The sequence below is a fragment of the Spermophilus citellus genome (assembly GCF_964194105.1).
Source record: "Spermophilus citellus genome assembly, chromosome: 11".
Lineage (NCBI taxonomy): Eukaryota > Metazoa > Chordata > Mammalia > Rodentia > Sciuridae > Spermophilus > Spermophilus citellus.
The window spans coordinates 74,699,182-74,711,680 of record NC_138192.1 but is presented as its reverse complement, the minus strand read 5'-3'; the positions used below and the strand labels follow the sequence as shown (position 1 = coordinate 74,711,680).

Genomic DNA, 12,499 nt, shown 5'->3' with positions numbered 1-12,499 from the left:
AGCATGAGTGGAGAACTTGTTAGAAATGGAAAATTTTAGCCCCTTTCTTAGACCTATTAACTCAGAAAACTAGCAGAAGTGGGTCTCAGCAAGCCTTCCAGGTAATCCTCTTACTACTACACTATTCTAATCAGAGGGAGGCCTCTTTGAGCATATGACTGCCTACAGAGTTAAATAGAGTTTTGGTATCTTATTGCTAAGAAAGAATGGTGGGGATAGTTGTTGGATAAGCACCTTACAGCATCATCCACAATTTTAATAGAGAAGATGTTTATTTTAAGAGAACATTCATTTTTTCTTTAAAAAAAAAAAAACACTTTTTTTTTTTTTTAACAGAAACACAGAAGCTCTACCACTAAGCTACATCCCAGCCCTTTTTATTTTGTTTTGAGGAAGGGTCTTTCTAAGTTTTTCAGGCCAGACTCAATCTTATGATCCTCCTGCCTTAGCTTCTCAAGTTGCTAGAAGTACAGGCGTGTGCCACTGTGCCTAGCTCAGATATATTCTCAAGTGTTAAGACATATTCTATACCATATTTCATTTATTTTTAACTGAGGTAGATGTTGTTGCCCCTGTTTAGAAATAAGAAAACTGAACTTAGATTCAGATAACTGACCTTAGAGTGTGGATTTGAATATATGGAATATATATAAATTTAATGTATTTTTAGCACAAAGTTGAGTTACATTTAATTCTATTGTCCCTTAGTAAGTAGGCTTGATTTTTTTCAAAGCATCATGCTCCGATAATTTAGTTTTATTAATCCTATCTATATACAATTTATTCAAAAACATTAAAAATATTTCTAAGAGCTGGGTATGGTGGCATATGCCTGTAATCCCCACTACTCAGGAGGATCTCAAGTTTGAGGTCACCTGTGGCAATTAACAAGACCTTGTCTTAAAAAATGGAAAAAGTTGGGGATATAGATCAGTGGGAGATGACCCCTGAGTTCCATCCCTAGTTCTGCAAAGAAAAAAAAAAAAAATCCTAAGCTTTTCATAGATACAAATTCTAGACCTTTTGCATTTTCTATGTATATTTTAGGCTAACTGTGATCTCAGACGGCAAATAGATGATCAACAAAAATTACTTGAAAAATACAAAGAACGATTAAATAAGTGCATATCAATGAGCAAGAAACTTCTTATTGAAAAGGTAAGTTCAAAGTTCACTAAATTTTCCCTGCTTCCCTAGCCCCTTTTGTCTTGTATGCTTTTAAAATTTAATGAATAAAATTGAATGATGATATTTCCTCCTTTTTTCAGAGTACACAAGAAAAATTGTCAAGCAGAGAGAAGAGTATGCAAGATAGATTACGCCTTGGGCACTTTACAACAGTTAGACATGGCGCTTCATTTACTGAACAATGGACAGATGGTTTTGCATTTCAGAATCTTGTGAAGTTAGTCATTTTTGTTTTATAGTCATTCTTATATTTTCAAAAATTAGTTTTTCTTTGGGTTTTTGTTACTTTAAAATATTATAAATTTGGAATTACACTCAACATCTTCCCCTTACTTTTTGAAAGGAATGTGAAACGGGTGTTAACAATTTTAACTTTAAACAGACATTGATTAATTAGCATTCATCTATAACGTAGTATTCTAAAGTCTGACTTTCCTAAATGTAACCAACATTCTAACTTTATGTGATAATTTGGGGAGGAAAATTGTTAGAAATTTGTTCATTGGAAGAGTTGTATATGTCTGCGTCTGTCTGTCTCCTGGGATTTTTCTACATTCCTCTTATTTATTTATTTATTTATTTTTTGATATAGGATCTCGTCATGTTGCCTAGGTTGGTCTTGAACTCTTGGGCTCAAGTGATCTTCCTACCTTAGCCTCCATAGCGCTGGGACTAAAGGCTTGTGCTGTTGCACCTGGCTTTCTACTTAATTTTATTTTTGCCATTTCCTAGTTTATAAGTGATAATATTCAGCCCTTATCTCTCTCTATTCCTAAGGAAAAGAACTTTTTTTCTTCTTTTGCGTCAGATTTAATAGCTCAGTTGAAATGAACATGTGGCTTTAGCATTTCAAAGGTGTACTTTAATACACTGCATTTTCTTGAGTTTAGATGGTGTTAGGTAAGAATAGGTTGGCTCTTTCTGTGTTAAGGGAGCCAGGACCTATGCTACTCCCATTGGCTCATTTGTTTATTTATCCATCCATCCATCCTTCTTCCCTCCCTCCCTCCCTCCCTTCCTTCCTCTTTCCTCTGGGAAATTTATAAAAATCAAGGAAGCAGAGTATGCCAGAATTCTACATCAGCTTTTCCAGAGTCAGTCCCTTATGAAAAGCAGAGTAAAGCCTATTTCACATGGTATCACATCAGCAATGCTGCTTCAAACACGCGTTCCCAGGACGACTTGCTAAAAAAAATGGCCTTCTCTCTCAACAGATTTTACTTTATTTTATTTTTTTTGTTCAGTACAGCTGTGCTTGGGTATTAAGCATAACACAATAAGGGACAGTATCCTTGTGATGCTAGAGTTTAGGTTTTAATTCTGTGAATAATGGACATTGTTAAAGGTTTATATGTAGTGTGTGTGATCGGATCTGAGTTGTAGAATGACAACTGATAATATGGAAATAATAGTGAAAAGAGGATAGATTGTTGACAGTTAATATGGAAAAGTATACAGATGAAAATGATCATGCTCTAATTAATATATTGACTGTAAAAGTGGAGAAGAGCAAGAAATTGATTTGAGATAGAAGCCATAATTTTTTTAGTGTCTTGTTAGCAAGAAACTTTGCTGTAAAACCCAGACCCTGTAGTTGTCCTATAATGAATAAAAGAGAAGGTTACATAATTCATATGCATGGTCTAATATGCATAATATGACCTAGTATAAATACTATGCATGCCAGTAGTTAAAATTTCTCCACTGAACTATCAGAAAAGATCAAAATAACTTTCGTGTCTTAGCTATCACTAATAAGCATTTATTCAGGATTTACTGTGTTACTACATATTTTTATTATGCTGTTTGTAATCATTGGTATAAAGTGATTAGTGGATGAAAAGAGAAATGAATTAATGAAAATAAATCATGTTAATAATCTCTAAATTGAACGTTCCTTCCTGAATAATCAGATATTAGCTATATATCCATTCTAGTAATTCTTTACTTTCTATTAGGATTATAACTAGGCTGTTTATTTGCACTTATAGCATCTTGATTGTACTCTGAAATTGTTTTTAAAATTACTTTTGGCCAGGCATGGTGGCACACACCTGTAATCCCAGCAGCTAGGAGGCTGAGGCAGGAGAATCGCAAATTCAAAGCCAGCCTCACCAACAGTGAGGTGCTAAGCAATTCAGTAAGACCCTGTCTCTAAATACAATACAAAAAAGGGCTGGGGATGTGGCACAGTGGTCCAGTGCCCCTGAGTTCAATCTTTGGTTTGTATGCACACACACAAGTTTTGGGTTTTTGTGTGTGTGGTGCTGGGAATCTAACTGGAGGGCCTTGCAGGTGCTAGGCAGGTGCTCTACCATTGAGCTACATCTCAGCTCTAAAATTTGCTTTTTTAATAACTGAAATTATTCCTCCTTCCAAGTGAAAACTGGCTTAAGGTCCTAGTCTCACTTTGCTGTTCTTGAGATTTTTCTATACCCTTTTGCTCTTCTACCTTGGTTCTTCCTGTTCTTTCATTTTTGTCTTATTCTGTTATTCCCTTACACAAAGCATAGGAAAGGGAAGGGAGTGTATGCAGAAGACCAGTAGGGGCTCTATAGTTCTGGTTTGAATGGTAGGGATAGAGTTAGATGAAACTTTTGACTTGCTCTAAATCTAAATACCATAACTAGGTAGAGTTTTAAATTTTTTGCATTACACAGTATGGTGACCTAAAAGCAAGATAATTACTATTTGATTAGCTTAGGGTATTGTATGATGGGATAGCTTAATAAAAAGATCCCCTGTTAAGCTACTTAATGCTCTGATCAAACTGTTAAAAATCTCCAACCTGTATTTTTGTAATAGACATAATATCTATTTGCTTTTAGAATTAGTGAGCTCATGGCAAAATTGCTTAGATTCTTAAATGGAAAATGTTAATAACTTCACATCTATTAACTTCCTAGTTTTCAAATTCATGCTGAGTCTCTTACTGTTCCCATATTTGTCTTTCCCTAAATTGTCAAAATTCTTTTTGCTCCCCAATTTTTTTATATTAAGGCAAATTTTTGTTTCATTTCAAAACATCAACTACACAACTTCAAAATTTCTTTTTAACAGATAAATTTAGAAAATAACACTTTCATATTAAATTCCTATTCGCCTTTTGTAATCTTGTCTGCTAATATAAATATAAAATGTATAATAAAGGTTTTTATATGTGAGATGCATGTACAAAGCCTACCCCATTCTTAACTGCTAGGTTTTTTTTTTTTAAGATCATTCATTTATTTCATCAATGATTTTTTTTTTATTGAGCATACCAAATTATGTATTGATCACTGTGCTAGTGTTAGGGATACAAGAAGATATAAAGTAGATATGCTCTCCATTCTTAGGGAGGTAGGCTTACCAGAGACATTCTGGTGAAGTATCTACAGGAATTGTATTTGTTAGAAAGGCAGAAATGGGGACAAGTGACCGTGAGATTCTGTATAGCAACCCACCTTTCCCTGGACCAGGAGTTTAGGGGAACATCTCACTTAAAAATGATTGTTTCAAATGAGACCTGAAGGATGAGTAGAAATTGATTCACAGGAGTAGAACCAAAAGGTTACAAATTTATGTTGATTTTTCATGTTTTCTAATGTATTTTTTCATGTTTTAACTATGAAAAGTAATTGAAGGTTAATATGGTTTTATTCATTTTTACATAGGCAACAAGAATGGGTGAATCAGCAAAGGGAAGATATTGAACGGCAAAGGAAACTTCTAGCCAAACGCAAACCTCCCACAGCTAATAATTCTCAGGCACCTTCTACCAATTCTGAACCAAAACAAAGAAAAAACAAAGCAGTCAATGGAGCAGAAAATGATCCCTTTGTTAGACCAAATTTACCACAACTGTAAGCCTCTATTTTGAATTTTCCTTTTTTTTTTTTTTCCAAATTGTAGGTAGTGAGTATAAATGTTAGTAATGGATGTTGTTTATAATTAATATTTAAAAAGTAAGAATAGTTATGGCCAGGAAGGAAGTCAATATTGAAAATTTAGCTTTAAATTAATAAGCCCCAAACATCTGAATTCTACTTTTGTAAGTAGATACTGGAATCTGCCCTTTTTATAAGTCTGAATCAGTTAAAGTGTCAAAGTTTTGATTATTTCAATTCAATGTTCCTATTGATGTTCCTCTTCTGAGGGAGTGTTAATTTAAGTAATATAACTGTCATTTATTTTCTGAAAGCAATTCATGGGGCTGGTTGTGAATATTGTTTTTTTTTTTTTCCTGCTCTTTGTTTTCTAAATTTTCTGTGTAAATGACTTGCTCTTTGTATTTCAAATGATGAAAGCATTTTAAAAAAGTTGTTACATGCTTATCATAGAAAATTTGGAAAACGTGGAAGAGAGTAATAATAGACTGTGATCCCATCCCACAGAGAACACCCTTGTTAAAATTTCAGTGTACAGGTGTATCTAAACTAATATTTTCTGTAAGAAAAGTTTTTCTAATTTTTCTGGAAGAGCTTACATGAATTTATGTGATTAGAAAAATATGTATACCCTTGATATTTTGTATGGATATATTTCCTCCTCTGTTAGAATATGGTGCTTTGAATCCCATCATCTGCTATGTAAGGAACTTCTTGATACCTTCTTTATCTTACGTCTTCAACCTTTTGCTCTCTACTGGTTCCTTCCTTTCAATCCATCAATGTTTGAGTCTTTTCATTTAATTGGATCTTTTAAAATTTCTTTAGTTTTCCCTATATAAGTCTTTCTTTTCCTGGGTTAAATTTAGTCCTAATTATTTTGTTTATTTATGTTGTATACATGAGATTGTTTCCTTAATATTCTTTTCAAGTTGTTCATTTATGGTGTATAAAAACACAACTGATTATTATGTATTGATCTCATACCCTGTGTGTTTGCAGAATTTATTCATTAGGTCTAACGGGGTTTTTTTTCCTCATGCATTTTTTCGGATTTTCTACATGAAGAGCCATGCCATCTGTGAATACAGACAGTTTTACTTCTTTACAATTTTAATGCATTTTGTTTCTTTTTCCTGCTCTGGTAGGATTTCCACTAGAGTATTGAATAGCAGTGGTGAAAGTGGACATCCTGATCTTAGGTCGAAATCTTCAAAATTTTTACCCTTAACTGTTATGTCAGTTATCCATTTTTATAAAACCCCATTTATAATGTTGAAGAAATTCCCTTTATTCCTAGTTGTTTTATGCTTTTCAAAGGCAAACCATGCCCCCCCCTTTAAAAATCTAATCTTCAAAGCATGGCTTATGGTTAAATGTTCAGTAAAGCTCTGTTAAATTTTAATAAATAAACGAGTTAAGCTCCCCCCACCCTTAAGTGACTCTAATAGTCTATTTACTATAGCTTGTATCATTTAACTTTGAGGCTTCAAGTTCTTTTCCTTATGAAACAGATTGTCATTGAATATTAAATTTGTTTAGAAAGTTTTGGGAGTTTTTTTGTTTTTTAATTTTTTTTTTTTAGTTATACATATACACGATATCATTATTTTGTTTATTTGGATTTTTATGTGGTGCTAAGGATCGAACCCAGTGCCTCACATGTTCGAGGCAAGCATTCTGCCACTGAGCCACAACCCCAGCCCCTGTTTTTTTATAAACCTACTGAAGATTTTCTTAAACCTACTGAACAGCTTTATTTAAGAGTGTTAACATACTTCTAAATAAAATATATTTGTGTATTTGTACACAATAAAATATTAATAAATTCAACCTAATATCTGATAAGATTCATATAGGAAGACATGGTTTGTTTGGGAAGAGCTGTATCCTTATAGTACATGTGAATAAAAGATTTTGTTAAATAACTTAACCAAATGACTCGATAGGAGGATTTTTGAAAAATCACCTTAAAACAGCCTAACAATTGGTAATTAAAAGCCATTAATGTTAATACTGTTCTAGCTTAGTTCTTTTCATTCTGTGTAATCAAATCCTATTTCTTTAAAAAAAAAATTTTTTGTAGTTGTAAATGGACAGAATGTCTTTATTTATTTATTTATTTATTTATTTAAAGAAAGAGATGATTTTTTTAATATTTATTTTTTAGTTTTCGGTGGACACAACATCTTTATTTTATTTTTATGTGGTGCTGAGGTTCGAACCCAGAGCTCCGTGCATGCCAGGCGGGCGTGTTACCGCTTGAGCCACATCCCCAGCCCAAGAATGCCTTTATTTTGTTTGTTTGTTTTTATGTGGTGCTGAGGATCGAACCCAGTTCCTCATGCATGCTAGGCAAGCACTGTGCTGCTGAGCTACAGCCCAGCCCCAAATCCTATTTCTTTAGAGAAGATTGACCACTTTTCATTTATCTAAATACATACATTTCTTTAAAAACGTTTTCCATTAATGTAGATAGACAACAGAAATATCTAAAAAGCTTTTGTCAGGTACTTCTTAATAGGGAAATGTAGACAAATGTAAGAAATGGCTCTTTTGCCATGATGAGGTTTGCATCATAGTCAGTGAGACAAGACCTTTAGAAAAGGAATACTAAAACTGGTGTCTGTCAACTCCCAAGTTATTTATATATACGTAAACGTTTCTTGGGAGAGTATTTTATAACTTGCTTTAGATTTGTTCTTTAGATACCTGTGGTTATAAAATGGTAAGAATCACTGCCCTTGAAAGTCAGTAGCATACCAACTCAAGAAAGCAAAATATTCTTCCTCTCAAATGGGAGAAATTCCAACAATCTGCATGTGTAGGAACTTTGCAGTTTTTCATGATAACCAAACTTCTTAGTAGAATACAGCTTTGAGATTTTGAGAACTTGCTGGACATGGTGGCACACATCTATAATCCCAGCAGCTCAGGATGTTGAGACAGGAGAACCATAAGTTCAAAGCCAGCTTCAGCAAAAAGCAACTCATTGAGACCTTGGGGATGTGGCTCAGTGGTTGAGTGCCCCTGAGTTCAATCCCTGGTACCGGAAAAAGAAAAAGAAAACTTTCAGAGAACTTGCTATGTACTAGTTTTGGCCTTCAAATACCAGATTTTAACTGTGTTTTGTTAACTCAGTAAAAATCAGTGTAAAGAATTGTATTTTATTCCTATATAGAAACAAACAAAAATATACAGTTTTTAAAAAGTCTGAGCCCATCTCATGCTCTACTAGGGGGCCTAAAACCCCACTTTAAGAGTAGAAAATTATGTCATTATATAATTAAACTTCCACCCATGGCATATGTACATATCTAGAAGCTTTCCTAAAAGCTTTCTTGCATTGAGTTAGTTGAGATATTATATTTAGTTTTTAAACCTCATTTTCTTTCAGTATTGCCTATGTTTATTCCTTTCTTCTGCTTTATCAGAACACAGAATCATTTTTCTTAAGAATAGTATATAAGTCTTACAGTGGTCCCATTACATATATTAAAATGGTTAGTTTTCAAAGCTATCATAAGAATATTTGGAATTGATAATAAAATGATCATATCCCATACTTTAAAGATTTAAAGTTTATGTTTATTAAGAATTTAGTGCTGGAGCCAGGCTCGTGGCGCATCCTGTAATCCCAGCAGCTCAGGAGGATCGCAAGTTCAAAGCCAGCCTTAGCAAATAGCGAGGCGCTAAGCAACTCAGCGAGACCCTGTCTCTAAATAAAATATAAAAAGGGGCTGGATGTGGCTTAGTGATTAAGCACTCCTGGATTCAATCCTTGGTACAAAATAATAATAATAATAATAATAATAATTTAGTACTGGGGAAAGAATATAGCTCAATAGTAGAGTTATAGTAGAGTTCTTGCATAGCATGTGTAAGGACCTGGCTTCAATCCCAGAACCTCAAAAAAATAAATAAGAATTTGGGGCTGGAGATATAGGTCAGTGATAGATCATTTGCTTGGCATGTATGAGGCCCAGTGTTCAGTCCCCAGCACTGAAGAAATTTTAGAATTGCGTGCTTTGGGTAGTTTTAGCTTTCCTTTATTTTGCTCCTCATACACTGATATAGACAAGGGGGTAACATCTGTTTTTTTCCCTCTTCCTTTTTTCCTAAATCAATACCTAGACTGGACTGACATCCTTTGAAGTGGTTTCCCATTATTCTTTGAGTAAAATTGATATTCTTTACCTGCCCTAAAATCCATGCATGATCTGCCCTGCCCTGCTTGCCCATCTACAGCCTGATGCTCATGTATTTTCTTCTAGTTTGCCATTGTATAGAATGTACTCTGAAATCGTCTCAAGAGCATTTAACAACTAGAGCAAATTACTGTCATTATCCACCATGCTTTTTTGTTTTCTTAAGAACAACTTAATATAACTTAAAATTATTATTTTTTAATTGTTTCTTTTTTTTACCTCTTTACCTCCATATAGAGTGTAAGCTCAAACTAAAATATAAGGAGAAATTGTCTTTTTTCCCTGTGTCCTTTGTTTCTATATTCTGGGTAACTTCATAGATGGTACTGATCAAATAATTGTTAGTTAATTGCTCCATCTATAGGTATTAGGCATATACTCTGAAGAATATCTTAAAGAATTTTTGGCTAAAAATTGTCACCATTTTTAGTATTACATTTGCCCATTTTTATCATGTTTTTCTAGTTGTTAATAAGAAATAATAAGTATTAATCTCAAAATGTAGAATTAAAATTTCACTTTTGACAGGTTGACTTTGGCAGAATATCATGAACAGGAAGAAATTTTCAAACTTAGACTAGGACATCTCAAAAAGGTATGTGAAACATGCTGGATTTTTAGTTTAATTTGCTACCAAAGTAGAGAATTGTGTTCTCTGTATTTTAGAAGCCAAAACTTAAGAGAAAGATGCCAATTTTAAAACCCCCAGACCAAAAAAACAAACAAAAAACTCTTAAGTTGCATTTGTATCTTGAGTATATTAAAATAACATTTCTTCACCTTGTGGCAACTAACTTTAAAAATACTGAGATTCTGATATGCCAGGGTCTTTAGGTTACTCTTCAGTGCCACCTTTTGATAGAAAATGTTTGATTTTTTTAGGTAAAATGTAAAATTCCATGTTGTTTGTGTCCATTTCATAATGAATTAAAATAACAACTCGCAAAAACATACTTAAATTCTTTGGCTTAATTTTTTTTGTCAAATGCTTCTTTACGTGTTTTGATTGAAATATGTACTTAAAGTTTAAAAGAAATAATCATTAGTCATAAAATGACATAATTTAGAAAAACTTTATGTTATTGTAAATTTTTATAATGTATAGCTTTGTACTTGTTTGTTAACTCTGAAGTTGTAAAAATTCCATTGATTTTATAGGTCTTTATTTTAATTCAAACTGTTTTTAAGAACTAGTGATAAGAAAGTAGAGTTTTTCCCTGCCAGATGAAGTTTCTAATAGACATAAAGATTCCTTTGTTCTACCCAGTGTTTTATTTTGGTTTCTGCTTGTCTGATTTATTTAAAAATTTTAACAGGCTAAAGTATAGCTAAAAAGGAGTTGATGAGCTAGTTAAAGACACTATCTATGAGGTCATTTCCCTTGTGTAGGGTGAAACAAGACTGAGAAATCCATTCTGGTAACTGCTACCATCACACTATATACTAATTTGTTTTTGTAATATTGTCAATATGCCAGAGACGCCTGTCTTTGCTTACAGAGAATAGGAAAAAAATATATATATATATATATATAAATATATACACACTGCCATTTGGTTATAGGGAATAGAAAAATGTTTTGTGTTTTTGTAGATGTGTAATATATAATTTGTATCTGTGTCCTTTACTAAACTATAATTGTCTCTGCCACTGCCCAGAAAGCTTCAACCTAAATTACTTGAACAGTGAGTTCCAAATTATTTATTTTGGTCATCTTTTTTAAAAAGTCCTTTTATTCTTTTCTATTGCAATTAATGACTTTTTCCTGCTCTTTGAGATACAGTAGACAGCTTTTGTCTATTTTCTACATCAGATGGAACAATAGAACTGTAGTAATCATTCTGTAGTAATAGAGCTATATTGGATCTATGGAACTGTGGCAGCAGAGAAGAGATTTTTAGTACAGGATGAATCACAAGTATTTATGTGCCTACCTAAGCTATTTTAATAATGCTTATTCTTGATATCCCATATAAAAAGCTACCAATTATTTTCTAACCAGCCTTTGGTGATAAAGAAATAGATATTTAGTTTTACTAGTATATACAACTAAGTATATATTTAGAATTCTACCTCAAGGGTTATTCACATGTAATAACAAAGTCTAAATTACATAATGATTACATTGTATATGTGTGCCTTATGAAAAATCTTATGAAAATTCAAAATTTTAAAGCAGTTTAGTTCAGAATTGACTACTTATTTTACAAAAAAAAAAAAAAAAACAACACTTTTGAAAAGGCTTCAGAGGAGAGTTTGTTTTGGGATTTTGGTTGTTTGATGATTAATTTATAGCTTTCCTTGTGTTTGGGAAATATTTTGTTTCTATAAATAATACGTTTATTTTCTAAAGTGAAGAATACTTATGCATCTAAGTATTATCTAAATACTTACGAATTATTATGGAATACTTCACGTTCTGTTCTAACCTTCATATTATCCTCTTTCACAATGTTTGACTTCTACATTCTTCATATTCACTCATTCTTTCTAATAAATGTCCTTTCTATAATCTTTTTCGTGCTTTCCCCCCCACCCCAGCTTTTATCAAATTTACTGAGCAGTCTTAGATTTCTGACTTTATCTTCTTAATCTACAACTTTTCCTTGACCTCCATCATAGAATATTTTGGGAGAATGGATCACTAGTAATGCTGAAATATACCTGTATGTTTTGAATTACTCACATTTTCTTCTGAGAGACTATTTTGGATGAGAAGAATGAATGCATTTATAAAGAATGTTGCCAGTAGTACATACAGAGGATAAAACTAAGCAAGTAATGTCACCTTTAGAGCACAAATAAATAGCAGGTGTCTGCTTACAATTGGGTACTATTTAATTGTGCAATTAAAAAATAACAAGCAGTAAGGTTCATGTATTAAAAATAGATTTCTAAAGCACAGTTGGAAATAGGTCATTATAAATAGGTTATTCTGTTTTCTTAAAAAAAAAAAGATTGAATAAACTTTTAACACAGAAGACAGGCTTTAGTCAAGAGAAAAGACATTACCACCACTATATTATTAGCTCTCTGTGGTTCTGGGTTTATTAGGCTGACACAAAGTATACCCACACCTGTAAGTTGTGTAGATACTACCACATGCTGGATCAGATCTGATCTTTGAATATTTAATGACCATGTAACTTGTACAGCCAGTAACCTGTGGGTTGTCAGTTTAGGGTTTAGGTTTGGAACCTGGCATACTTTTGCATTAGCAGGGGTAACTCTTTC

At 32.8% G+C, this 12,499-nt stretch overlaps 1 protein-coding gene across 1 annotated transcript in view; it reads left to right on the top strand.

The window, feature by feature from the left end:
• The window catches only part of TLK1 (tousled like kinase 1), a 149,200-nt gene that overhangs the window by 111,679 nt on the left and 25,022 nt on the right, over positions 1-12,499 (top strand). The window contains exons 9-12 of the mRNA XM_081261081.1: positions 1,048-1,158; positions 1,269-1,405; positions 4,845-5,033; positions 9,794-9,860. Coding sequence (XP_081117207.1) covers positions 1,048-1,158; positions 1,269-1,405; positions 4,845-5,033; positions 9,794-9,860 — 504 coding nt within the window. The remainder of the gene's footprint in view (positions 1-1,047; positions 1,159-1,268; positions 1,406-4,844; positions 5,034-9,793; positions 9,861-12,499) is intronic.